The sequence below is a fragment of the Malus domestica genome, chromosome 07 (genome assembly GCF_042453785.1).
Source record: "Malus domestica chromosome 07, GDT2T_hap1".
NCBI classification, from domain to species: Eukaryota; Viridiplantae; Streptophyta; class Magnoliopsida; order Rosales; family Rosaceae; genus Malus; species Malus domestica.
Window position 1 is genome coordinate 2,324,137 of NC_091667.1, and position 27,719 is coordinate 2,351,855.

The 27,719-nt window shown below is 38.1% G+C and overlaps 3 protein-coding genes and 1 long non-coding RNA gene across 6 annotated transcripts; 2 read left to right on the plus strand and 2 right to left on the minus strand.

Moving 5' to 3' along the window:
* The first annotated feature begins 14,172 nt into the window (after positions 1–14,172).
* On the plus strand, positions 14,173–16,869 carry LOC139197299 (uncharacterized). Its single transcript, XR_011582553.1, has 2 exons — positions 14,173–14,540; positions 15,219–16,869. It is a non-coding gene; the product is annotated as an uncharacterized lncRNA (long non-coding RNA).
* Positions 16,870–18,491: 1,622 nt separating this feature from the next.
* On the minus strand, positions 18,492–22,778 carry LOC103438476 (uncharacterized). The gene is made up of 8 exons (XM_008377019.4): positions 22,634–22,778; positions 21,672–22,121; positions 21,400–21,560; positions 21,006–21,254; positions 20,179–20,313; positions 19,586–19,768; positions 19,170–19,331; positions 18,492–19,074 (listed from the first exon to the last, which is right to left on the minus strand). Exons 2-8 carry the CDS (start codon positions 22,069–22,071, stop codon positions 18,655–18,657), a joined length of 1,710 nt encoding a protein of 569 aa, XP_008375241.2. The 5' UTR covers positions 22,072–22,121; positions 22,634–22,778; the 3' UTR covers positions 18,492–18,654.
* Positions 22,779–22,884: 106 nt separating this feature from the next.
* On the plus strand, positions 22,885–26,276 carry LOC103438475 (pentatricopeptide repeat-containing protein At4g20740). Of its 3 annotated transcripts, none has more exons than XM_008377016.4 (3): positions 22,885–25,055; positions 25,151–25,251; positions 25,524–26,276. In XM_008377016.4, exon 1 carries the CDS (start codon positions 22,885–22,887, stop codon positions 25,036–25,038), a length of 2,154 nt encoding a protein of 717 aa, XP_008375238.2. In that variant the 3' UTR covers positions 25,039–25,055; positions 25,151–25,251; positions 25,524–26,276. The 3 variants fall into 3 exon arrangements, with proteins under 3 accessions (XP_008375238.2, XP_008375239.2, XP_008375237.2); XM_008377017.4 differs by having other exon boundaries at positions 25,157–25,251; XM_008377015.4 differs by having other exon boundaries at positions 22,885–25,251.
* Positions 26,248–27,713, minus strand: LOC103409952 (uncharacterized). The gene is made up of 2 exons (XM_008348730.4): positions 27,390–27,713; positions 26,248–26,696 (listed from the first exon to the last, which is right to left on the minus strand). Exons 1-2 carry the CDS (start codon positions 27,666–27,668, stop codon positions 26,583–26,585), a joined length of 393 nt encoding a protein of 130 aa, XP_008346952.2. The 5' UTR covers positions 27,669–27,713; the 3' UTR covers positions 26,248–26,582.
* Positions 27,714–27,719: the final 6 nt, after the last annotated feature.

Sequence of the window (27,719 nt, forward strand, 5' to 3'; positions counted from 1 at the left end):
CATCATCATGCATGCAGCATGCCATTGAAGTTAAAGAAACTAAAATGTGATTAAAGAGCCGGAAACGACACAAAATTGTTGTGAAATGATATCCAACCCTCTTAGATTAATTATAAAAAAATAAAAATTATTCTTATCGTGTTCCCTAATCCACTTTTATTCCACTCTAATCAATGTCTTTTGTCTCTTCCAAAATCACGGCTGAAATAATTCATTATTTTTGCTTACTAGTCTAAGTAGTAATGCTTACAATCTTACATTTTATCATTGGATAAATTTAAATTTTGAAATTCATTGCATAAATTTAAAATTTTAAATTATCTGACGATGATAAATAGAATGATAAATATCAACATCATTTAAGAGTTGTAAGTATATTATTGCTAAAATAAAGTAAAATCTGGCAGCTTGCTTATTTTGTCGTGACTATCAAAACTCTTCCATGAGGTAAAAGTGAATGCATATAATTGTATGCATCTCTCAATCTCTCATGCACACGTAAAAGATTAGGGTAATTAAACAGTGAAAGGTAGAAAGTAAGTTAGTTGAAAGTCGATGTCAACTTAATTAAAATGTAGGTGAAAAGTTATAGGTTAGTCATTGTAAAGTGAGTCAAGAACGCATATAAGCTCACACTTTTCTTAAAGTGCAATCTCATTTTATACAAGATGAAATAGACAGACGGAGATTTTTATTTTTTATTGTAACATAAGGGGTTAGTTCTCCCTGAAACTAAATCAATAAATTATTATAAACAATTCGAGTTGTAGACTCTGGTTATATCATCATTAAATGAATTTCAATCCATTCAGGTAGATTCTCAAAATAATGGTACCCAAAATTTACATTATAACTCTAATTGATAAGGTCGTTCCCAACAACGTTCTTCTCCCTGTAAACATGCACCAACTCTCAATCTGCAATGCGTACCATAAATTGTCTACATTGATCCATAATGTTGACAAGTGGATGAAAGTTGGTATTTGGACTTTCTAGCAACTTTTGCACTAATTTTTGTACTTGGACTTTTTCATTTCTTCAAATGATCTTCAATGCTTTTGGGTAAGAATTAGTGATGAAAAATAGGTAATATAATGTCAGACGCAATTAACGGCCTTATTTCTTGTGTAAAAAAATGTTATGTGTGATGTGAAGAACTGAAAATATATGAAAACAAAAAGTTAGTACAAAGGTTGCTGGGATTTCTTAACTCAGTAGTGAGTATATCTAAGTATTATCCAAAAAATTATATTACTTGTTTTGTCAAATAGATCTTGTAGTTTAAGAACAATGACAGCCATCATTGTAGATTATTTGAAACATTGAAAGTGGTTATATATCATTATATTGCAAAGGAAGGCCACTGGCTGACAGTAAAACGAGGAAGCTGTCCAGGTTAAAAAATGTCATGAGATTTCCTTTATGTCATCTGAGTCACATTATTTAAGGTACAAATCTAATAAATTATTAAGAAATTGAAGTGAATGATAATACCCTGTCGACCATATGAATTACATCTCTATCTGCTATACTTTATAAGGAAAGCTGTATCAAGGAGTTGAAGCATACATTTACTTTCAATAATTAGTCTTACTAGGAACATTTAAAAGCGAAAAAAAGTTGCTGCTGTAATCATTAAAGAAATTAAAGGAGATCTTGTTAATTTTTGTAGGTAAGTAATATTGTCAATATAGTGTTAGTAATGTCTCAAAATGTATCGAGTTTGTAAAGTTTTGTATAAACTTAATTGTGTCAAGTAGTGTATGGAAGTCTTGTCTGAATATGGTACTGTAATTGCTTAATGATTGGCTAAGTGATTCATCTCATTCTTTTCTATATAATTCTTTTCAGTACTTTACATATTATTCTCGTTATTCTTTTCAATTTTAGGCTACTGTTGAATTATTTTTAATTATAATTTTATTTTCATACAAGCGATGTTTTCTTCTTTAAATTAGACTATGGGCTGAGAAAGGTTTGAACCTAACCCTTCTCCCCATTGATATCCACTTAACATCCAGGGTTTTCTTCTAATTTTTTTGCCCCTTTTCCTTCTAGCATCGACCCTTCTCAACCTTAAGTTTGTGGATTGAATAACCACCGCGACATGGTTTTAGCTTTTTTGGTTGAAGTAGATTAGATCATTAGGATAGGTTTATTTAGCTTAAACAAAACATTTGAACTCATGATAGATTAGGAACTTACATTTCTTTGTACTATTAATTTTGGAATGACTACAATCAAAGTTTTCCTGGATAATTTGTACTATTGAATGAGTTATTTCTTTGTTGTGGATAAACAATAAGTTCGATTCTTTAACTTATAGTTTTCTAGAGTTGATCTTTCTATAGTATTAAAAAAAATTGATCTTCTAGATTCTAGTTTTTATCAAAAACGTAAAAAAAAAAATGATCATTCTTAACAAATTTTCTGACTCTGCCATGAAAATAAAATAAAGAAAGTTACAAACTAAAACAAATAGGACATGAAAATAAATAAAAGATGTGTGTATAAATCATTTTCCTTATTTTGAACAGATATGTAAAGCACTAGCCGCACATATACATATATTTAGCTCAATCTCCTATATTTTGGAAAACAATAGAACCAAAATTGAAAGACATGCAAAGATAATGAAATATCGATCAATATAGCTGCCAAACTAGCAAACCCTAAATAACAGTTTCTTTTAATTTCTTCAAACGAATGTGACCCCTAGCCCTAGGAGCATGCATATAATGTGATCCTTACGATCCTCCCACGTCCTCATTGCTACGTTTTCATCATCTGATGCTACTGCAGCTACAAAAATTGATTGATTGAGTCAATATATTGTGAAGGACTTCATTCATCCTCTCTAGATCTTCACCTTTTCATTTCCGTCACAGAATGAAGCTTCATGTTCAATCTCCTTTTCATGACAACATTACCACATCAAAGTCACAAGAAAGTATGTATATATGTTGATCGAGAAAATTTGCACACGTATGTGAATAACTAATTACATTCGGTTTTTCAGCACTTAATAACTTCAATTTCTCAACTTGTTTGAATTTGCGGGGTTTCCTTTAGGTTTAGGTAATTAAATTTATGTTGTTAGTTTGCTGTAGTAAATTCCAAACTAATTACCCCCAACTCTTTTCTTAACTTCCCAGATTGAAGACCACACTTCCATCTACTAAACCCACCCAAGAACCACTTCGAATAACCACCATATGTGGAGGTTTAAGGCCGCGAAATTTGATGAGATCCGACTGCCCTATCCTTTGTTTGGCGAATTGGCTAAACTGCGACTGTCTCTACTACCTAACCTTTTAACCCATCATCCCGGGAGTAAAACCTGACCAACCCCGACTTCACTAAACCACCGTAGGCAGCAAGTCGACGATGTGAAGTTGACGGCACCTGCGGCCTATACTGGCACTTTGTCTCAGGTATAAAAATTGTTCTCATGTTGAGTTATACATGTCGTAAAAATTTGGTGAACTTTAGAGTTTGTCAGAAAACTGAATTTTTGTTCGTCATAAACCACCTCGAGTGGTAGTGAGTGGGAAATTCAAGTGACATGGATTTTGGCATCGATACATACTCAATGCCTTGAGCCCATATTCAAATGTTCGATCAATTATTCAATGTTTGAGATAATTCTACAGCCGTTTTTATTTTCGTCATTGACAACAATTCGATTGTTGGATCATTGTGCAACTTATTGGGCATGCTAATTGATTTTAGACTTTTGAGAACTTGTGGAACGGAAATTTGACGTTCGGATCTTCTAGATTTGAGAATCTAGGGTTGTTGACCCTAACGGGGCCTACTTTGGCAGATTGTTGACTTTTTATTCAACGTGCCCTAAATTATTCTGGTGTATCAATTATCTATAGGATTTTGAGTTAAGACTTGTATGTTTTATTAGGCGTTGATTGTGTCTGAGTTCATGCTAGTTGGTAGTAGTGTGGACTTTTGTGTTTTATTAGGTGTTGATTGTATATTATATTGTCATATGACATATGTGTAATCCTATTATTCATCTTGTAATTCTACCATTTTTGTGGAGATTAGTAAGATATCTTTCTTCATAAATAGCTTTCAACTTAAACAAAATATGAAAATTGTAGTTGACACTCCCAAAAATTAATTGTTACACAACTTCAATGATCAGCATCCTGAAAACATTTCTGCAGTTCAAACTTCGAACGTTTCTTTTAAATGACAATATTAATGTAAGATGAAAGATTCCCACAAGCCTCCACTTGAAGACCACAAGATTGCCCCCAACCTCAACATTTTCGCCCAAATAAGCAACTATATTAATTTTGCGACCAAGAAAAAAAAAAAAGACTTTCAAAGTCTCTCTCCACAAATAATGTTGCATGGTTTGATTAGGTAAATAATATTTGTCGGTCGCATATAATTCTAGGGGTGTGCTATCCACACACTTCATTTTATTTTTTACACATTTCTTGTTAATTTCTATTCATTGATTTTCTTTAATTCATCCGATCCGATGGCCGAATATTAAAATGATGTGTAAAAAGTAAAATGAAATGTGTGAATATCAGACTCAGGAAATTCCCGCGTGCTTCGTGTAATTACTTGTTAGGTCTAACTAACTCCAATGGCCTATGTTGGAAGTACAGGACAAACCTGAAATATATATATATATATATATATAGAGAGAGAGAGAGAGAGAGAGAGAGAGAGAGAGAGAGAGAGAGAGAGAGAGAGAGAGAGATGAAAGATTCCCACAAGCCCCACTTGAAGACCAAAAGATCGCCCCCAACCTCAACATTTTCGCCCAAATAAGCAACTATATTAATTTTGCGACCAAGAAAAAAAAAAAAGACTTTCAAATAATGTTGCATGGTTTGATTAGGTAAATAATATTTGTCGGTCGCATATAAACTTAGGGTTGTGCTATCCACACATTTTATTTTACTTTTTACACATCTTTATTAATTTTTATCTGTTGATTTTCTTTAATTCATTCGATCCGACGGTAAAAAATTAGAAGAGTATGTAAAAAGTAAAATGGAGTGTGTGAATATCACATTCAAGAAATTCCCACGTGCTTCGTGTAATTACATGTTAGGTCTAACCAACTCCAATGGCCTATGTTGGAAGTACAGGACAAACCTGAAATATATATATAGAGAGAGAGAGAGAGAGAGAGAGAGGTCTAACCAACTCCAATGGCCTATGTTGGAAGTACAGGACAAACCTGAAATATATATATATATATATATAGAGAGAGAGAGAAATATTTTTACAAATATCTTTACACTCCTTATTAGCCCTTGGATTCTTTTTAATCTAATGATCATAATTAAAAGTTAAGATTATTGTTATTAATTTAGTAGGTGATGTGGCGATGACTTGAAATAAATTAACATAAACCTCTACTAAAAATTTAAAATATTTTGAAAAGAGTTGTTGCACCTAAACCATTTATCTTCCTTGGCGAACACCATCTTACTTCATGCCATTGTGTTGTGCATCAAATAAAAATTGTTGCTGAGTCCAAAATAAAGAAGGACGACGAGAGAGATTTTGATTAGTTCTTTTGTTTATATTATGCAATAACCAACCACTAGAAAGCTTTCTTGTCAATCAAGGACATACTTAAGAAATTTGATGTAAATTATTTTTAGGATTAAAACCTCATCCCTTTCTAGGAAGATTCAATTTTGTTTCCCCGACTATATCCAGATTCAAATTCTGGGCTAAGAAACCGGGGGATCTTTAGTGATTGAACCAAACAGAAAAAAAAAAAATAATAATAATAATAATAATTATTATTATTATTATTATTTAACGGGGCGAGAGTTCTGAATCTATCATCTTCAACCCACTTTTTATACCTTCCCATCATTTACAGGCAACCCATGAAAATATAGTATTGATACTGTAGGATTCGAGATAGGGGAGAGAACATGAAGAAGAAAGTGAAAAAGTCAGTTAGGTTATATTGAGCGAGATTGATATATCCATGATTAAGTTCTTGTCATCTTAATCAACAATGGCATAGGGAGTTAGATGAAGATGAGGCTCCGAAGTGTTTAAGTTTCCCTAACCTAATAATTTTTCCTTAAATTTTTTTAATTGATTAAAGTCTTTTTATTTCCATGTCATCAACGCCACATCATTTAGTAGTTTAGATGAGTCATATTAGTTTTATTCAGGATCATGGATTCAAATAGATCTAAAGACTAACAAGGAATGTAAAAGTATTTGTAAAATTATTTGTCCCTTGATCCTATCCCATATATATATATATATATATATATATATATATATATATATATATATATATTCATGGATGATGGTAGACAATCTAATTATAATTCCTTTGAAGCATGAAATTGTAGTGCATGCAATCTAAAAAGGTTGAAATATTGATATATGTAGGGCTTCGAAAGTTTTGATCTTCCGGAACATGAATGGATTATTTGCGCTCTCTTAACCTCTCTGTGAAATTGACTTTCAACGGTCCAATGTACGTGATCATCTATTATAAGTTAAAGACATCAAATACATGATAACTTTTGATACTACAACACTATATTATTGCTTTGTGCATGAACTAATGTTTAACACTTTTTGAATTACAAACCAACTCCCTTGTTTCATCTAACATGATTAGTTTAATTGATTCACCAAATCAGATACAAAAAATTTCTGATTCTGCATAAAGATTTCAATATTTTACTTCTGAACTTCAGACATAGGGTTAGACGGGTAATGCTAGGGAGACCAAATTTCTAAACCTTATAAACCAAATTTTGTAAATCAAATGATGTGGATATCGATGATTGGATTATTAATTAAGTCTGCAATCCAAGGCGTCAATGATTGTTGAGTCTACAATCTGAGGCGTCAATGATGATTAAAACGAACTGCATGCCTTTACTCGAGAATTGTACCTTTTTAAACAGCCGTTTTAACTAAACCTTTGCACTAACCCACGATCCTCAATGTTAACTCACTTCTTTACTATATAATATTCACTTAAACGTCTTGGCCAAATTACCTTAGCAATTATTATTCTCCAAGCTTTAGAATTTCCCAATCTTCCTAGAACTTCCTTACCTTCACAGTTTCCTTGCTTTCGATTCTCTTCCATCTTCTTTCCAACATATTCAATGGCACCCAAAGTTGTTTAATATTCCTGCGAGTCTAGCGAGAGGATCGCCACCATGCGCTGCTTACACAATGGCTTTCATCGCCCTCGGGTTGGCCTGAATACTTCTCTTTTCTTTGAGGAAGGGGGAGTACACACTTTGGGACCTGCATGGACCTCTAGGGTCCCAATTGTTATGGAGAACAACATGCCCAAGGCAAATTGGTTCACCCCCAACCCGTACTCTGTCGAGTCGGGCATTTCTTCTTTTAAGTGGTCAACTCATCGTCGAGGCTTTCCCTTAATGAAGGATGAGGCCTGGGCACCATGGGTAAATGAGCTCGAACCCATTTTCAAGAAAAAGTGGATGAATAATGGCATCTACGAACTCATCATGCTTTCAAAGGTTATGGTGATTGCCAAGCTCAAGCTTCTGACTACAGCTCTTCTCTTCTGGAATTCGGGGACCAACACCTTCGATTTCAGGATGGCTCCCATGTTCCCAACCATCCTCGACATGGCTCAAGTTTTCAGGCTAAGGCATTCGGGCATAGTCGTGGATACCCATGACTGGTCTTTTTCTTCTCGCCTGATGACTGAAGGTTCGGGCGATTCTAAGTCTCTTACCGATTGGAGTACAACTCTTCCACTTTTAAAAGCTATGGTACTTCGTTCACAGGTTTTATCTTATTTGTTAAAAAGAGCTTTGGCCCGACCTCTTCTAATGCCAACAGAGATCAAGAGCACATGTACTTCCTGTTGTACTGGTTCAACAAACACATCTTTCCCAACAAGTCAAAGGGAGTAAAGGTCGAGTAGATCTCCTTGGTGGAAGCCCTTCATTCTTTCGATGATGTAGCTACGGGTCCCTTCCTTCTTACTCACCTCTACCACTTCTTCTTCAAAATGACTAAGGGTGAACCCTTTGAAACCAACCTCAATGGGCCAACCTGGATGGTGTAGTTATAGTTGCAGTGGTACTCTCCCGAGCTTCAGGCACCAAAACTAGAATTCCCCGAAGGCGGAGCTCCTGCATGTATCTTAGCTAAGGTTTCTCCCACCAACCATTCCACATTATCTTGCCTTTATTTCTCCAGAGTCTGCTAGACTCGGGCGGACTTGGAATGAGAAGCTTTAGTACTCATGAGGTAGCTGTGGTTTTTGGACCAACTCTTCCAGGATGCTTTCGGAGAAGACGCCAACTCTTTCTGCAAGGAGAGGTTCATAAATTGCATCCAGCAGAGAGATCTAGCATGGGGGGTAAGGAGAGACTGTTATGAAAGTCAGGATTCATGCGATCAAAGCAATCAATGGCTTTATGATTGGTGGAACCATAAATCTGACAGATGATATGATTTCCAGATAAATTAGAACCACGAAACCCTTGATTCTGACATCGATTTGAAGATTTTCCACGAAAATTGCCCCAAGAACCACGATTATGATGGAAACGATTGTTGTTGTTAAATTGATGTCCTCGATTGCTGTTTCTTCCACGATTAGAGGGAAATCGAGAAAAAATTTGATGTGAGAATTGATTTTGAGCGGCAAATGCTTGAGGCAGTGGAATGGGAAACAGAGGTGCTTGTGACTGCATATAGAATGCTTGAAACGGTTAAGTATTGGATGAGATCTTCTTGTGACGAGACATGGAGAGTTCTTTTGTGAGAAGAAGGCCATGTAATTTATCCAAAGAGGTGGAGGAAAGGCGAAGCATGAGTGAATCAATGAAAGATTCGAACTCATTTGGTAAACCAGCCAGTGTTGCGGTCATTAAATCGCGATCAGAGATCGGTGCTCCAGCTGCAGAGAGAGAATCAAAGATTTCTTTCAATTGTTGCAGATAATCGGACATGGATTGAGAGCCTTTTCTGTATGGCTTGGAGATGATATAAAAGTTGATGAATATGAGTATCAGAAACACCACCAAAACGTTGCTCAAGTTTGATCTAGAGATTGTGAGAAGAATATACACCAACGGTAACGGGAATTACATCTTCAGAAAGTGTAAAATTCAACTAAATCAGAAGATTCTGACCTTTCTCATATAGAGCTCAAAAGCAGGATTGATGAAACGATTTGGGAGAAAAGGCGGTTGACACAACTCAGTGCCATCAACGATTCCAATAAACTTGTAATGGCGGAGAATCGGTGCAAACAGTGCACGCCATGGAAGATAGTTAGACCATTTAAGCTTGATTGACACCATGCTGCCAATGTTCAGAATCGTAAGAGATGCATACAAATTCGACGAATATGTGAAATTAGGGTTTTGAGAAGAGGAATTGGGGACTGGATGTTGAAGCGATTCCTGTTGAGATGACTCAGAAGGAGAAGTCATGGCAGTGAAGATGAAAATCCTTGAAAATAATCAAGAAATCAGAGATGCGAAGTGAAGACGATGGGGATCGAGAAGGCCGGAAGGCAAGCAACAAAGGATACCATATAGAAACTCCAGACTTTCTTTGAAAGCTTTTCTTAGAGACTAAGAAAAGTATATTTCTAATTAAATCACAAATAATGGATACAATCACTAATATATATAGCCTTTGACTATTTTCTCTCTAACTAACCAAAACATAATACTTTATAACAAACCTATAACAAACTAATAACAACATTTGTTATGAGTTGGCATCTTCATCTTTATAAACTCTTTTTATCTTTTTAATACAAGCTATTACTACTTTAATTTACAGTATGTTCTGAGAGGGGGAAGGTTTGAACCTGACCCTTCTCCCCGTTGATCTTCACTTAACATCTCTTCTAAGTTTTTGCCTTTTCCTTATAGCATTGACCTTTCTCAACCTTCAGAGTGTGGATTGAATAACCACCCACATGGTTTTGGCTATTTGGTTGAAATAGATTAGGATAGGTTTATTCAGCTTAAAAAAAACATTTGAACTTGATAGGGTGTTGGGTTTCTATCCATGCGTCTCAGATTCAAAACTTATCCTCTTGTAAATTATTGTAATAGTTTCAGACTCTTCTTCTGTCCCTAATAATTGTAAATTTAAAAACAAATAAATAAAAACATTTGAACTCGTGATAGATTAGGAACTTATTATGAGGACCCGTCCCTAATTTTCCTATGTAATTTCACCCCGAGTAGGTGAAATAAATATTATGCCCTTATTAGCAAGTGACGTGGACGTATTTATATTGCTTTTATTTTATTTCTCGTTATCACATTTAAATTGTACACGTTGTTACGAGTGTACGAGAATTTCTATCAATGTAGAAACACTGTTACAGATAGATTTCAATTCCCTTATGTACAAAATCTAAAACTCTATCCCTAGCTTTCTATTTAGCCCATCCCGTGCTCCCCTTTATGTCATCCACCAATCCCATCAACTCCCTCTTTGCAGCAACCAATCAGAAAAAAAAGAGAAAAATGGACTCTCTCTCTATCTCTCTCTCTCTTCATTCTCTCTATCTCTCTCTTTCGTATACTCTCCATCTTTGCAAACCCCTTGAACGAACCCTAAACCTCACAGATCGAACCCAAAAACCACACTGTTGTACTCCTCTCATCTTCACGAACACAACCATGTTCTTAAAACCCGGAATGGACGAGTTTTCGACGTCAAACTCGTAAGGTCAGAACTCAATGCTTTGAGTTCATCGTGTTTGGGACCGAGTTACAGACTTTTAGGAATTTTGAAAGCTTCCATTAAACTCCCCGAGATCCCTAGTGAAACTTTGGTGAATAAGCCATGTCGAAACAACCGAGTTTCGAAGAGTTCTAGTTTGGCCGGAACTTTCAAGGTGATTTCCGACCACCTCCATCCACTTTTTGGACTCCAAACAGGTATAACGTCATTCTACACTTCATTAGCATCAAATCCATATAAAGTGGGTTAAAAATGGATGAGAAATGAAGAAGTTATGTTAATTTGAAATTTTCCTAGAAATCCAACGAAAATCAAGTTGCAGACGGCGGCGGATAACGGCGACGGCTAGGTTTGCCGGAGAAGGTGAAGGGATATTCCTTCAAGGTTGACGGAATATTCTTGACGGCGTCAGGTAACGCCATTAACTTCTGTTAGCATTTAACAGAATATTCCATGGAATATTCCTGATGGCGTCAGGCTAATTGACAGCATTGGCTTGCATGTGGGGGTGCATCTAGCGGTGCCATTGCCGGCGCGTGGAGGCGCGTGAAGGGTCCATAATTTATTCTAAAAAAATGGGGATGTTCGTGACGTCGAGTAAGTCACGATGGTATATATAAACCCTAGGTTTGAGCAAACTATGAGGGTTTTATTTAGGTTTAAGTATATGTGCTTTAATTAATTCGAAATTAGTTACTACACATATAGGGGAAACGTATCCCGAGGATGTTCGAGGCCAAACTAGGCTCGGGGGCTACGACCCAGCAACATACTTGTGAGTGGCAGTTTATTTTTATATCTATACGTATTTATAGTTTCCAGAATTGCATAAATACATCACTTTACGTATATATTGCCAAATAATTGATAACTACGATATAATTGTGATAAATGCTGCTATATGGTTGAGATATTACTGTCATGACATTCATACATATGTGTACATGCTCATCTTGCTGCACCGGTGTTAGTACTCGCCTTAGGGCCACGGCCAATCCTTCACGTGTATGTTCACATCGCACATTTGCTCGCCTTGGATCCAAGTTAGGTGTCAGTCATGTCGGGTAGATTGCATTAGGCAATCCGACTTGTATGTGACCATGCTTCTGCACCAGTCTTCACGTGATCATAGTACTAGAGCATATTGATTTCACCCAGTCATGTTCGTGTTAAAAATTATCTGTTCGAACTCGTGTGTCAGCCTAGATGGATGAGCACTTAGATATACTTGATTATCACATGATTATATTATTGTGGCATTTGATACATCATGACTTGGCATATTTCTGGTTATAATACTATTATAATGTTGTTGTTTTATTGTTTACATACCTACATAGTATGTTTTAAGGAAACTATACTTGTTTTACAGCGAAAAGAGTTAGTATATTCGAAAATAAAGGATTTCGTATAAGCATTGTTTTGCTAACCCACTCAACTTTGTTTTTCGCCCCTCTTAGACCTAGATAGCTGTAATCTTTATGGCACTCGAGGAATCTCGGCAATTCTGACATTCTCTTCTGTTTAGACGTACGAACTTATCACTGTTATGTAATAAGTGTACTTTAGTTACTTTTACTACTCTTCTGTAGTCTCACTGTCTATTACGCTTTGAATAATTGTAGTGGGTTCTTCCCACGATTGCGCACTCTTTCACTATTTAGTATAATTAGTTTCAATTAGTCTTGAAATTATTCACTTCTTACATCACTTACCCTTATGTTTACGTCACCTCACGATGATGGCCAGCATGCTTTGACCTTCCCAGGTCGGGGTGTGTCACTTATAGTTCTTTGTACTATACATTTTGGAATGACTACCATCAAAGCTTTCCTTTGTAGTATTGAAAGAGTTACTTCTTTGTTGCTGTTGAAGAATGAGTTCGATTCTTTTAAATTTTTAGTTGTTAAGGTTGATCTTTTTTTAATATTAAAAAAAAGGTTGATCTTCCATAGTCTATGGTTTCTATCAAAAACGAAAAAAAAAAAATTGACCCTTCTTAACAAATTTTCTGACTCTGATATGAAAATAAAGTAAAGAAACTATACGAACTAAAACAAACAGAACGTGCAAATAAATAAAAGATGTGTGTATAGTGTATAAATCATTTTCCTTATTTTAAACATGTACATAGCTCGCTCTCCTATATATTGGTAAAAAAATAGGACCAAAATCAGTAGCGGAGAGAATGAAGTACCATAGCTTTTTTTTTTTTTAAATTTATTATTATTAAGGGGAGAGGGAGAGTTCAAAAGTATTATAATAGTTTACATCACTCCAACATTTTATATACTAGGATGTTGGATCACATGTATCGGTTACATAAAATGTTGAATCTGATATAATACATCTATACGGGCAATATTATTATTATTATTATTATTATTATTCCTCCATTAAGAAAAAAATCTTAAGTCATCAAAATTGAAAGACATGCAAAGATAATGAAATATCAATACAGCTGCCAAACCAGCAAATTAAACCCTAAACAGCCCAATGTTGGAAATTCCCAGGTGCTTCATCTAATTACCGGTTAGGTCTAACTCCAATGGCGAATGTTGAAAGCACAGGATAAACATGAAATATATTATAATTCCTTTGAAGCATGAAATTGTAGTGCATGCAGCCTAAAAAGGTTGAATTATTACGGCTTCGAAAGTCTTGATCTTCCAGAACATGAATGTATTATGTGCACTCTCTTAACCTCTCTGAAATTGACTTTCAACGGTCCAATTTACGTGATCATCTCTAACAAGTTAAAGACATCAAATACATGATAACTTTTGACACCAATTAGCATAGACGCCAAAATGTAATGTAAATTCAACACTATATTATTGCTTTGTGGATAAACTAAACCAAAATTTTAAACTAAATTTGCAAACAAATGATGTGGATATAGATTATTGAATTATTAATTAAATGTTGATTAACGTGCTTATTTCTTATTAGTGACACATCATTTGATTCGTAAATTTGGTTTAAAATTTGGTCTCCCTAACATTATCCTAAGACATATGGTCAATGTAAGCTTATAACTAAGCTAGACATTAAAGTGATTGATTGTATGAAGAATTAAGTCAAGGAGGTGAGAGATTCATAACCACATCATGCATAGATCACATTAAGCACATTCTGAACATTCGTGTAAGGGCGGTATAGGAGGAGGATTCTCTACCCTCCTATTCCCATCCCCTTTCATCCCCTCCTCTCACACATTATTTTTTGTCTTATTATCTCTATAAAAAAAAATTAATATAAGATGTTGACGTGGTTTAACCATGACCGTTCAAATAGGAGGGGATGGAAGGATAGAGAGATTAGGATGATAGAGAATCCTCATCCCGGGGTACACCCACCTCTGATAAGTGTGCACCAAACAATAATTGCCATCTAAACTTTAAACTTCAGATTTGGACTGGGCCTAAAAGTTGCTCATCACTTAGTGGACTCCGTTCAACCCAAAACATGGGCCTGTCAAAACCTCCTCCTCAGTCGCCTCCTGCCAGATTTACAGCGCACCACCTTCCCAACTGAAGCCCATTATCCTACCTCTGAACTGAAAAGCTCTCCAACTGTAAAATCTTCTCTTTCTGCAACATAGCGAAGAATCTGCAATAGCAGTTCTGAAAGCTTTGATTTTCTTGATTTGAATCCAATTTCTCTTCATGTCAGTCAATGTGTTGCCGGAATTGGAAAATGGGCAAGTGGATTCATCGTCCCCACCGTAGATTCTGCCGTCAGGAAAAGCTCCCGGATGCATTGCCTCTGCCCATTTCACCCTCAACCTCCTCCCCCTTCTGGTAAGTCTTCTATTTTCCTTTGTTTCTTGTGTATATTATCATTAAATTTGAATTGGGTTCTTCGTAAATTGTTGGTTTTGTGGGTCTTTCTTGGTGGGTTTTCAATTTTTGCCTTTTCTTTCTTTCTTTCCCGTAATGTAACAGTGATTTATGTTTGGTTCCCGAGAAAATATCGACCTAAAAGAACCTTGATGTTTCAGAATTGTTTATTTGTTCAACTGAGAAAATTATTGGAAAGGTAAGGTGAGTTTGATAATATTCTGGAGAGCAATGCTAGAAAGCACTTGTTATAAGACACTCGTTTCGTATTAAAGACCGATAATTGGATATAGATTCGAGATTATATTCTAAATTTGACACTCGTTGTGTAACATAACTAATTCCGTCTCGTGCATTGTAAGGTTTCTATCATAATTTCTTAGACTATGGAAACTGTTCATAGAGATGTTTCTTCTCTGATGCATCATGGTTTTAGTTCAAGGTATTACTTGTTAGAGATGTGAGTTCTCTACTTGTGTTTTCCTTTCGTTTTATTAGTGGGTGGTTACGGGGCTTGTTTTCAATGTTGGACAAGACAAGTGCGGAATTAATTCTGTATCATTGTTGAAAGAGTCATTCTGGCAGCAATGGCATTGGATATTACTCGAATCTTACGAGTTTTGTTTTTTCATCCATAAGGAGTTGGCAGGATGGTATACCTTATTGGGAAAAGCAATACTGCACTTTGGTCGGGCCTATACCGTGGTGGAAGGTAGTAGATGCCTGCTGAGGAGGCATTTCAAGATGCAAAAAAAGGCTTTTGGACAGACATCAATGGCCTCCGCTGTGACGCCTCTCTGCCAGATTATTGATACAATAGATTGGAACCCCAATATCGATCGTGCACTCGTTAAGGAGGTGGATCATGAATACTTTGCTCCTGATGAGGGAGAAGGGAAAGGCAAGATTGGGCAAACAAACAAGAAGGCAAAATATTCAGATTTTGTTCCTCTCGATGAACATAACACAATCCTAGATGATCGTACAAATCCTTGGGAATGTGACAACATTCTGTTGTGTTTGGCTCATACATTTGTGAGTAATTATGAGTCATGTGTTAACAACAATGAAGTGACCTGTGTTTGCTTTCGGTGAAAATATCACATGGTGTGGGTTGCATGAAAGTTGCAGACAAGTGCTGCAAAGTAAAAGCAAAAGTTTGGTGGACATCATCATGAGTAAAGACATAATGATGATGCTTGCTTTTGCTTTAATGATGATGTAAGACACAATGATGATGGCTATGATGGCTTGGCCTTATATTGAGAAGGCTTGCCGAGTTAGGGAGAGGGAGAGAGCATTCGGCTCTCTCCTGATAAGGTATGAGGAAAGCATCAAGATGGAGAGAGCATTCGGCTCTCCTATGGGAAATGTTGAACATGGGTTGAGAGAAAATCAAGAGAGCGAGAGTGAAAAGTATTATAGTGAAAGAATTCTTGGGGTAGAGTGAGGCTCTTGGGAAAATTCTATGAGTGGGTGTGCAAGGGATTATGGATTGGGTTATGTTGATTTAACTCATGTGTACTTGTACTGTTATTTTCATAGTGAAGAGCAATATCTCTCCGGGGACGTAGGCAGGATTTTTGCCGAACCTCGTAAATTTCTCGGTGTCTTTATTTCTTGTATTTTATTCTGTTCAACTGTGAGTGTGATTTGGTGAGGTTGTAATCTGAATCTCGTTTCTGCACTAATGAACGGGCCAAGGCACAACACATTCAGGGTAGTGGACATTTGATAAATACAGCTCGGGGCAGGAACCAGTGGCATACTAATGGTGACGTCACTTGGGAACGTGGAATTACTCAGGGCAATGGAAGTGCGGAGAAGAATGCATGGGAAGATAGCAGGAATGAGTCGCGGGGATGGAACCAGATGGGGGACAGTATCACTCCTCCAAAGGGTTGGGATACTGGTGTCAATCCTTGGGAAGGAGGCTGATCCGGTATCTAATTCTTGGGGCTGCAACCAGGAGTAAAAAAACTTGGATCGTGGTGAAAATTCTTGGGACTATGGTCTTAGTCGGGGAGCAAGGAACGACGGTGGCCACCAGTATAGACCAGGCAATAAAAGCTCAAGATTTCAAGGGAGTGATTATCAAACAGGTAATTACTGGAGTAGGGGAAATAACAGAAAGAGGTTCGATTTTGCGTAAGAGTAGCGAGTGCTAGAAGACGAGGTATCCCTTTTGGTTCGTTTGTTTTGAATTGCCAGCCTCATAATAGTAGATATGTAGGCATGATCGACATGTATGTATGTCATTTCTATTAGAGCAACTTCACCCCTTTAAAAATGCGCTGACACTTAGCTCATTTAATCAACTCAGTGAACAGTGATAGATCCTAATGAATAGTAATTGGTCAAATGCATCTCCACCCCTAAAAAATATGCTGGCACAAACGATCTCCATCCCTACAAAATGCGCTAGTACCCAGCCTATTTAAAATATTATTAATTTTTTTTATAAAATAATAAATAAATAAAATTTAGTTTTAAAAAATATGTTGGCACAAACGATCTCCATCCCTACAAAATGCGCTAGCACCCAGCCTATTTAAAATATTATTAATTTTTTTATAAAATAATAAATAAATAAAATTTAGTTTTAATTTCGGATAGCATTTTTAACCAATCTTGTCACGCTACGTGTCATTATCCGAAAGTACTATTTTGTGAATAGATTTCCGATAAAATTTTCAACCAATCTCGACGTGCCACGTGTCAGTATCTGTTTACAATAATTTAGCCAAGATTTCGATCAGATTTTCAACCAATCTTGTCACGTCACATGTTATCATACGAACGTACTATTTCATCATCCAAAAGCATATGAAAGCTTTGGTTGAAAGTGTTGAAAATATTGAAATGTGGTGTAAGGTGGAAGATGATGGTTAGGTATTTATAGAAAAAATAATAAAATATTTAAATTTTTTTTCTGTATTTTTATTATCTTAATTAATCTGGACCGTTGGATTTGAAAAAGATTCAAATCCAACAGCTCAGATGTGGACATGTGGCCAACGGTCACAATTCTGACCGTTTGGTTTTTTTTTTTTTCATTTTGTGGACAAAAAACGTGGATTGTTGATCTTGGGATCAAACGGCTCAGAACACGCCATGTCACTAGCCGTTGGGTTCGAATTTCAAATTTTTTTTACCGTTGGAAATCCAACGGCCCGTAACGAGCCATGTGGCTACTCACGGGTTACAAATTGGTGCGCTACAACAACGGGCCCCTCTGCCTTATTTTTTTGTTGGGAACGCCCACTCGCGCGTGCTTCCCACGCGCCTGAAGCAAAAAAAAAATATATCAGCAGGCTGTGACGTCAGGCTGACGCCAGCGTGACATCACATGACCCAACACATTGCTCGGCACATTCTGGGCCAGCCTATGGACTGGCTTGGGTGGGGGCCAACCTATTTAGCCCGGCTGGAGCAAAAAATTGGGAGGAAGCCCATTTTGTGAGCTTTGAGCCGGCCTACCCCAATGGGGTGGAGCTGCTCTAATGTTTACTGGATCAGCTCACAATACTAAATTGACTAGCAAAGTTATAAATTCCTTGATTGGATATTGGCGGGTTCGATTTTCTGCTTTTGATTGCCTGCTCAGTTTAGTGCTTTGTCCAAAAGCAGCTTTCTGCTTATAGCATCACGCAAGTGGTAACCGAACATATGGTGTTCCTTTGTTCAAAAGCAGCTTTCCGCTTATAGCATCACGCAGGTGGTATCCGAACATATGGTATCCGCTTAGAGTCCTGATGCGCAAATGGATACAGTATGTTCTGGCTTTCAAAGGGAGCAACACCATATGTTAGTGAATCCTGGTCGCATAGAAATTAGAATCTGAAAGACAACCTATCTTCTTTCGAAAACTTGAAAACAACAGAAGAGGAGAAAAAAAAAAAAACGAGAAAATAAGCGTATCCACCATATTATACAAGTAGTTCCTCGATAATATTTTTACAATTCTGCTGAACATTGCATGTCTCCATGAACTTATGTTACTGGATATAAACAAATGAATTAATTCTCATCATGCAACTTTGTACTTGGTTTAGGCTCCTGTTATAATTCAGGATTATGTTGGCTTCGATTGCAGCTTCATTCTAAAATTTTGGATCAATGATGACATATAATCACGCGTACTAGTGATCAAACCATCCCTAGGTTTGTGCACATTAGCAATCAACCGTTGATATTCTGATAGCGTAGATTCAGTTAAAGGCTCCAAAAACTCACACCTTTCCAAAATCTCAGGTGGCGGTACTCCTGCCACGAGGTTTGTGTCCAGTTTCGGCTTACCCTTGAGCTCTTTCAAATCTTCAGGCTGAGCACTATCAAGCACGGAAGGGGAAGCTCCTGGGATTACCTCCTGCTTAAAAGGGAGTGTTCTAGCAGTTTGCAAGCAGAACTCCATCCATTGATGGATGAGTGGAGACGGCCCTCTAACTCGCCCCCCAATTCGATTTGTTTCAAGCCGACTGGTGGCAGGGATTGCCTAGAAAAAGAACAAAAAATATAAATTGACATCTAGGAGAAGATACGATATAGAGGATAACGTAAATGTCTAAGAGAACATGATGGAGGATGTACCCATAGATCTGCCCATATACTAGCTCCAGATTTTGGAACAATTACTGCAACATCAGACATGCGTTTGGCAACAGGAAGAACATCACTGCTCCACCCAACAGCCACCCACACGTCTCCAACCCCAAATGCTTTTAAATAATGTACACTGTCAAATAGTCGGACCTACAGAAAGCCAATGAGCATGTCACGATTTTTTTTCAAATAATCCCGAGACATGTTCATCACATAAGACATCAGAACTGCACAAGCCACGGCTAGAAATACCCTAAATAAGTAGAATAATTTAGAGTCGTAGTTCCAAAACTGAGGTCCATTCCCTAAATTTAGCTCCAGATTTGGGAGCAATCTACTTTTCTATTAGTTTATCAAGTACACCCTCACCCAAAACAAAGATGTTAGATCTTTTCTCTCAATACCTGTTTTACAAGTAAAGCCAGATTTTGCCTGACAGCATCTTTCCCACCGTCAACTTGCGAATGGATGTGTTTCGTGTTGTATGATGCTCCCATATACTTCAAAACTGCACCAAGAACCTCTCTAGGAGAATCAACCATAGAAATCTTCCCTGCAAGTTCAGGTCGCCATAAATCTGCCCAGTCCTGCAATGGTGGTTTTACAACTCTTAGAATGTTGTACATTAGATAATATTTTAAAAAATCCAAAATGCGCCAGATTCAAATGAAAGCTAGCGAGTATGAATTTTAACATATGTTTCAGCTTGCAAATTTACCCCTTGAATTATTTTTCAAACTTCTTTTCATAAAATTTCCCACTTCATAGAATATTGTGTTTATCAATCAAATGTTATACTTGAATTTTAACATATGTTTCAGCTAGCAAATTTAACCCTTGAATCATTTTTCAAACTTCTTTTCATAAATTTTCCCACTTCATAGAATATTGTGTTTATCAATCAAATGTTATACTTTGAGGTAAAGAGTACTGATATAAAAAAAGAGTTTAATTAAAAAGAATTAGCAGATAATAAACAGTTTGGGGACATGTTTACCTCTACAGGAGCCAACTTATGCTTTCGAAATTTACTTTTTTTGTATGCTATCACCATGCAGCCCCAGCGATACGGCGAAGCCCATACTTTACCGTCAGTGTCAATTCTCCCCTCAGAGTTCCTGCGGAGATATACCTGAGTCATTTTTAGTAATAGTAAAACACCATAACTGATTTCTGAGGGAACAAAAAGGCATTGCCAGTTCGAAAGAATGGAAACAGTACTTCAAATGCAAGAAAATGCATAAACTACATAAGGAAACACGCACAATAAAACTCAAAACCAATATTCAAGCATAGTAGGAAAACCACAAAAGATAATAATACTGATTCCAGTGTCTGGCATGCCAGGTGAAACATATTCTATTTGATTCCTGAGATTCTGGTTACACAACATATATCTTAGAAATGCGTTGTAACAATTAATTCAGGACAGATAGCCCCGGTGATTAAAACAGCAAAAAGAAAAGTTAAATCTCTTCTTAGAAATTACTGCAAAAAAAGATATATATCTGTAGTTTTCGGGGCCTACCCTCTTCATACATATTTAATATTTATAGTAAAGCTAATGATATATTCCATCACATGGATGTTAGTAATACTGTAATACATTTTTTTAGTCCTCTGATTTGTGGTCATGAACACAAGCCTTGTATTTCAATTGACCTATGACTTTTTTACAGTTTTCACAACACATCAACCTTAAATGGCATGGCCAGAAAATAAGCATAGCAAGGCATTACTCAATGTATAATACAGGGAGCCAAAGGAACACAATTTTTCAGAATCGAGAATCAAGAGGACATGAAAGAGCAGTTGTTTTCTTACTTTCCATCGGTCACTCAAGCCTTTAAACCAGTCCTGGTCTTCTACCCCTTGAATGGGCTCAATCACAGCCTTGCTAATGGCATAACTGAGCCAAGAGTCCCCAACACTAACGAGGTCAGCTGCGACGACAGATGAAGGCCCAACATTGCCTTTGCTAAAGGCCATTGATAGATCAGAAAAGATGCCCTCAAGGCTTGCATGCGACTTCATGTGAACCTTTGATCTTTTTCCTTGAGATTGCATAAAATCCTACATTGTCAGAAGGAAATAAATTAAGTTACTCACTCTAAAAGAATAAAATAATCCACCACTTGTAATCCCAGCTACCTACCAAACTGAATACCAAATCTGATGTCATATGACAGAAATACACAAAACAAAAAGCACCTCATACCTTAACCCATGAAGGAGGCACAGAGCCACGGAGAGCAGCAAGTCTCAAAGGGACTGTCAAAGCATAAGTCTTAGACTTCCAAGCTGCAAATGCTGCTTCCAACTTGTTATCTTCCGATTTTCCCAAACTTTCAGATTTAGCTTCATCTCCATCATCTTTGGCTGTGCTCATCAAATGTACAATTTCAAAAACTACAGTTATGCGAAACAAACCTGCCTTATTGATAAAAAAAAAAAAAAAAGAAGCTAAACTCAACTGATTTGAGAAATTACCTTGAACTGTGTGCTCCTCCTCTAGAACCACTTGAGGCTTGCCGAGAGGAAGAGGCCGACATTGAGCTGAACTGGCCCAACAGCAAAGCCCAAGCCCAAAAAAGACTGCGGTGGAGGCGGCAAGTCGAACCAGGGTTTGAGACACAGCGGAGGTGGGAGGCTCCGGCGCTTGCAAATGTGGAGTGAGGTTGAGGCCACAAGAGAATGTGAGAGGCCTATGATAGTGGAACCTTGGTAGGGATTTGGTAGAGAAGAAAAAGGTGAGCTTAGAGCTATGGGGACCAGAGCGGTCTAAGGGGAACGGGATGTATGATGGTACTACCAACGCAGCAGCAGCCATATTCACAGGAGTTTTCGTAATTGGGCTGAAAATGTGATGACAGAGGGAGCACAGTATCATGTGATCAGGTAGCAACCCGAAAGCATTTCATTTCTCGTGGCACTTAAAATCTACGAAGTACACAAATGAGAACAGCATTAGAACAATTTCATTTCTCAAGACTCTGAACGACTATATCCAAAACAATCACTTTCGTCCCTAATTAAGCTTTCTAAAATCCGAACGAAAACAAAAACAAAAAACAAACAACGAAAATGTATGAACTTTTATTACTTTTAAAGTGAAGAATTACAATCTAGCAGTTTCGAAGGATTATTTGCTACTTGCAAGAACATTAAGACAGCCGTCCCTTTTACGATGATCGGGCATTTCGGTTTTGTTTTACAATAATCAAGCAATTCAACATTAATTTTTTTTCCCTCCTACAACAATCGTCCATTTCCGGTTCGATATGCGTCCAAGATTCTTCAAGGAATAAGTATACATATCCAAAAATCATTGACTGCACAAGTATATACAAATAATCTGTGACCAAATTTATGGTTCATAAACCCTAAATTAGCAGGAAAATTAGAAATTTACGAAACCCCTAAATCACCAAATGGATAAGAAAGTAGCTCACCTCTCTCAGTGTGTGTCATTAGCTGCGAGCGTGAGGGACGACGGCCAACAGAGGAGAGAGGACACTCTGCGGACTGCAGACAACTGAGCAGAGAGAGAGAGAGAGCTCACAAAGGAAGACGACGCTCTGCAGTGATGATGATAATAATTTTTTATTTTATTTATTTAAAAGGGAACAGCCGGTGGCCATTTTAGTCACCACATTATCAAACGAAAAGAATTAGAGAGAAAGGGGCAGCAACAAATTTTAAAATGCCACCTCAGTCCCCACCCCCTAAATTCCAGATCTTCCACGGCCACCGCAGGCCCACACAGAACCGCCCAACCGTCCGCGGCGGCCTCTTCTCCGACCGTGTCTCTCAGCCGAGCCGCAAATACCCCACCACCGTCACCCAATCCCAGCCATTCGATCTCTCCAAGTGGGACCCACACCTGCCCCAATCCTCGCCGTCCACTTCATCGCCCAACCCCGACGACACGACCCTCCTCTCGTTTCTCTCCCCCATCGCTCGCTTCATACTCGATGCTTTCCGCAAGAACCGGAACCGCTGGGGCCCGCCAGTCGTCTCGGAGCTCCGTAAGCTCCGCCGGGTCACGCCGGACCTCGTCGCCGAGGTGCTCAAGGTCCAGAACGACCCCGTTTCGGCCTCCAAGTTCTTCCACTGGGCAGGTAAGCAAAAGGGTTTCAAGCACACTTATTCTTCATACAATGCCTTGGCTTATTGTCTGAACCGGTCCAACCGGTTCAGGTCGGCGGACCAAGTCCCTGAGCTGATGGACTCGCAGGGCAAACCGCCGAGCGAGAAACAGTTTGAGATTCTCATCAGAATGCACTCTGATGCCAATAGAGGTCTCAGGGTTTATTATGTGTACGAAAAAATGAAGAAATTTGGGGTTAAACCCAGGGTTTTCTTGTACAATAGGATCATGGATGCGTTGGCGAAAACGGGTTATTTGGATTTGGCCTTATCGGTTTACGATGACTTTCGTGATGATGGATTGGTGGAGGAGAGTGTTACTTTCATGATCTTGATAAAGGGTATGTGTAAAATGGGAAGAATTGACGAAATGTTGCAGCTTTTGGAGAGAATGAGGGCGAATTTGTGTAAACCGGACGTGTTTGCATACACGGCAATGGTTAAGGTTTTGCTTTCGGAGGGGAACTTAGATGGATGTTTGAGGGTTTGGGAGGAAATGAAGAGAGATAGGGTTGAGGCTGATGCTATGGCATATGCAACTCTGGTTACAGGGTTGTGTAAGGGTGGCAGGGTGGAGAAAGGGTACGAATTGTTTAGGGAGATGAAGGCGAAGGGTTTCTTGATTGATAGAGTGATATACGGGGTGTTGATTGAGGGGTTTGTGGCAGACAGTAAAGTTGGGGTGGCTTGTGATTTGTTGAAAGATTTGGTGGATTCGGGGTATAGGCCAGATTTGGGGATATATAATTCTCTTATTGAGGGTTTATGTAATGTGAAGCGGGTTGATAAGGCTTATAAAATTTTCCGAGTTACTGTTCAAGAGGGTCTTCAGCCAGATTTCGCTACGGTGAATCCCATTTTGGTGTTCTATGCTGAGACAAGAAAAGTGGATAAGTTCTGCGAGATGCTTGCACAGATGGAGAAATGTGGTTTTCCTGTCATTGACAATCTTTTGAAATTCTTCTCCTTTATTGTAGGAAAGGAGGACGGAGTAACAATGGGTTTGGAAGTGTTTGAAGAGTTAAAAGTCAAAGGTTATTATAGTTTAGGAATCTACAATACCTTTATGGAGGCCCTCCACAAATCTGGGAAAGTGAAAAAAGCATTGTCTCTCTTTAATGAAACGAAGGATGTGGATTTGCAGCCCGACTCCTCTACTTACAGCATTGCCATAATGTGTTTTGTTGAAGGTGGGGACATCCATGAGGCTTGTGCCTGTTATAATAAAATAATTGAGATGTCTTGTGTTCCTTCGATTGCTGCCTACCGTTCGCTTGCTAGAGGGCTTTGTAAAATTGGAGAGATTGATGCAGTTATGCTGTTAGTTCGTGACTGCTTAGCCAGCGTGACAAGTGGGCCCTCGGAATTCAAGTATTCTCTTACCATTCTCCATGCATGTAAATCAAATAATGCTGAGAAGGTGGTTGAGGTGCTAAACGAGATGATACAGCAGGGTTGTCCTCCAGATGATGTTGTATACTCTGCTATAATCTCTGGCATGTGTAAGCATGGCACAATAGAGGAGGCAAGAAAAATATTTTCAAATTTGAAAGAGCACAAAATTTTAACAGAAGCCAACATGATTGTGTATGATGAAGTATTAATTGAACACATGAAGAAGAAGACGGCAGATCTGGTGGTGTCTGGTTTGAAGTTTTTTGGATTAGAAAACAAATTGAAAGCAAAGGGTTGTAAGCTGCTGTTGTGATGAAACTATAAAGGCAGGTACGGAATTCATTGGTTACTTCGGACTTTCCTTCTGTTGCAATTCGCTTATAATGCATGAAATTGTATCTAGTGGTGAGAACACTACATTTAAGATGCAGCTATGGAGGAGGCACACATCTTCGGGTTGTGAGGCGTCTTATTAGCTGGCATTGCCAATGATCACTTTTTGGGTGTCTCGTGAATATTCCAACAGGTTAGTTTTGTACTGTAAAGCCTTGTTTTAAAGTTTAAACCTTTGCCTCCAATACTGTTAACAGTTTTTTTTCAGTTGCTTTGCTTTGGTTAGCTGATTCTTGCTTGTTCTTCTTTTAGTTCGTCATCTTTAGTTAGCTGATTTTTGCTTGTTTAGTTGGCAAAACTCAATCATATTATTGTTACTATTATTTTTATCAGAAAGTCTAGGACTCAAATTATTATGCAACCCGGAAATAAAATGATCTGTCTTTTTTTTTCAACCTACTTCAGCTACAAGTTTGTAGAAATGCATACAGCTAAATAGTAGGAGGGGCTAGTGAACTCTTATTGAAGCTAGAACTTTTGGTTTGGCAACTTGTGATTGGGGTTGCTTGGCAAGTGTCTTCTGGCGAGTATGATACTGCTGAATGTGGGTAGCCTGCTTTCTTTGTTTCTCTGCAACTTTCTCGGCTGTGGTCTCAATGTGTTTTGGAGGTTCAGTGTACAATTTGGCTCAGAGACCCTGGTAGGGACTCTCTATGTTGGTTTGCTGGTCGTTGCTTGAATGGAAGTATATTTTCCTAGTGGGAGATAAACAACTCTTCTGGTAGTATTCCCTGATGACATGGATGTATGTTTCTCTCAAGGCAAGCTCCAAATTCCAATATCAAGGAAATTGGATGGCAAAGAAGAGAAGCAGTTCCAGATTGCAGGAGTTGAGGTACTCTGAATTTTTTAACGATCGGTCGAAGATTCCAGATATATAATGTTCATAATCTGTCTAGAGAAATTGTGACTGGTATCGTATTGCCAATTTCATGTAGTCGATCATATCATTGCCTTGCATGGTTCCTCTTAACCTTCATCTGGAGGAGAAGCCCTTCCACAACACGCAAAGAAATCTTTGAGTTTTGACAATGGAGGTTTAAATGCGTTGATTTGAATTAGGGCCGTCGTCTAATACTGGGAAGAGAAGTACCTCTAGACCAATGACTATGTTAGTAAACCGTCTTACTTGAATATGAAACGGTTATTTTTTCACAACCCCTTAATATTCTCTGCCTGTTGTACAAATGATGTATGTTCATTCCATATTTCTTTTTCTACATACAAAATACACAACGCATACATTCACCGGAATTAAACCATCGAGATCGCCGTTCGCTCTTATTCCCGAGGGGCGCTAGGCACAACATTCTAATGTTAACATGCATTTGACATACAAAATTGTCAAAAAAATGTCAACAGTCCCTCGATCTCTTTCCTTCCGGTACATTGACAGATTCATAATGCACGGCCGCAGCCTGATCTAACCACAAAACTAAACCTTAACGAGCAAGAAACCGAAGCCTAGACTTCCCTTTTGGGCCGGTTGCGGGTACGGGGAAGTGCAGGCATTTCTTCTATCGAACTGTCAGCTTCGCCATCCTCATCCGTTTCCCTGATCGCTTGGTTGATTGCCATCTACATCAAGAACACAAACACTATGACTACTAAAGAAAACATCAACAGAAACAAAATCCAGTAGCTTATGAACATCATAAAGAAAAAGAGACTGAAACTATGCTTTTTTTTAGCAGCGCTCACAAAACGCTCACTTTCCTGCCCCTGCTATTCAACTAGGGTTCCAACGATGAGTTTTCGATTACTCGAAACTGCACCATCAGAGTTGCATTACACATAAATCTCTTAAGAACATGGAAGCTGCACCCGAAATCACGAGTTAATTGCGGTGACAAAGTACTTCATTAACCGTTAAACACAACGAGAAAACTACTAAACAACATTTGCACGCACGAGAGATATTGCTCTGCTACGATTAAAACAAACTACTTCAAAAGAGAGATTAGAAACTGGAAAAACTCGTAACAAAGCAAGACGGAGCTCATTTGCGATTGCTTCGGTAGGGAAGCACTTCTGCTCGCAAGTGTTTCTGCAAAAAGCGTGTTACTATAAACATATTGAATTTTTTGTTAAAAAACCCTAGCGCTTTTGCTTCCAAAACATATTCAAAAGCGTTTTTAATTGTCAGGAAACACTTTTAGCTCTTCCGAGTTTAATTCATATGCTATACGAATGCAGTCACAGGTATTCAAATATTCGGAAGCATTAAACCGCATGCATATCAAAGAACGGAGCTGCAGAAATTCGACAAACCTCTTCAAGGAAGTCTCTGTCGAGCTTATCGGCGACTCTGATGGAGGTGAAAACGGTGACGGCGATCAGAGAGAGCGGCAAAACGAATGCGAACACGTACTGGCTCGTGGTGGGCCCCGCACGTGTCACCACTGCTAGGCCTCTGGTTTGCCGGCCGGGATACCGTGACGCCGGCGAGATGGGCACGCGCGGAGGGATGAATGAAGCACGTGATGGTGGGGCGGGTGGTGGAGGAGAGAGAGCGAGTGAGGCTGTGTTGGAGATGAGAAGCTTTGCCATGGCAGCAGCTTAGCTCTTCCGCTCGGAGTGGATAATGTTATCATTTTGCTT

Excerpts from the sequence above, each read along its gene's own strand:
- LOC103438476 (XM_008377019.4), bottom strand. The coding sequence starts at position 22,071 with ATGATACTGTGCTCCCTCTGTCATCACATTTTCAGCCCAATTACGAAA. Across the intron at positions 21,561-21,671 it reads GGAGGAGCACACAGTTCAAG|CCAAAGATGATGGAGATGAA; the intron begins GTAATTTCTCAA and ends TGATGAGCACAG. Across the intron at positions 21,255-21,399 it reads TGCCTCCTTCATGGGTTAAG|GATTTTATGCAATCTCAAGG; the intron begins GTATGAGGTGCT and ends CTGACAATGTAG.
- LOC103438475 (XM_008377015.4), top strand. The coding sequence starts at position 22,885 with ATGCCACCTCAGTCCCCACCCCCTAAATTCCAGATCTTCCACGGCCAC.
- LOC103409952 (XM_008348730.4), bottom strand. The coding sequence starts at position 27,668 with ATGGCAAAGCTTCTCATCTCCAACACAGCCTCACTCGCTCTCTCTCCT. Across the intron at positions 26,697-27,389 it reads ACAGAGACTTCCTTGAAGAG|ATGGCAATCAACCAAGCGAT; the intron begins GTTTGTCGAATT and ends TTCTTGATGTAG.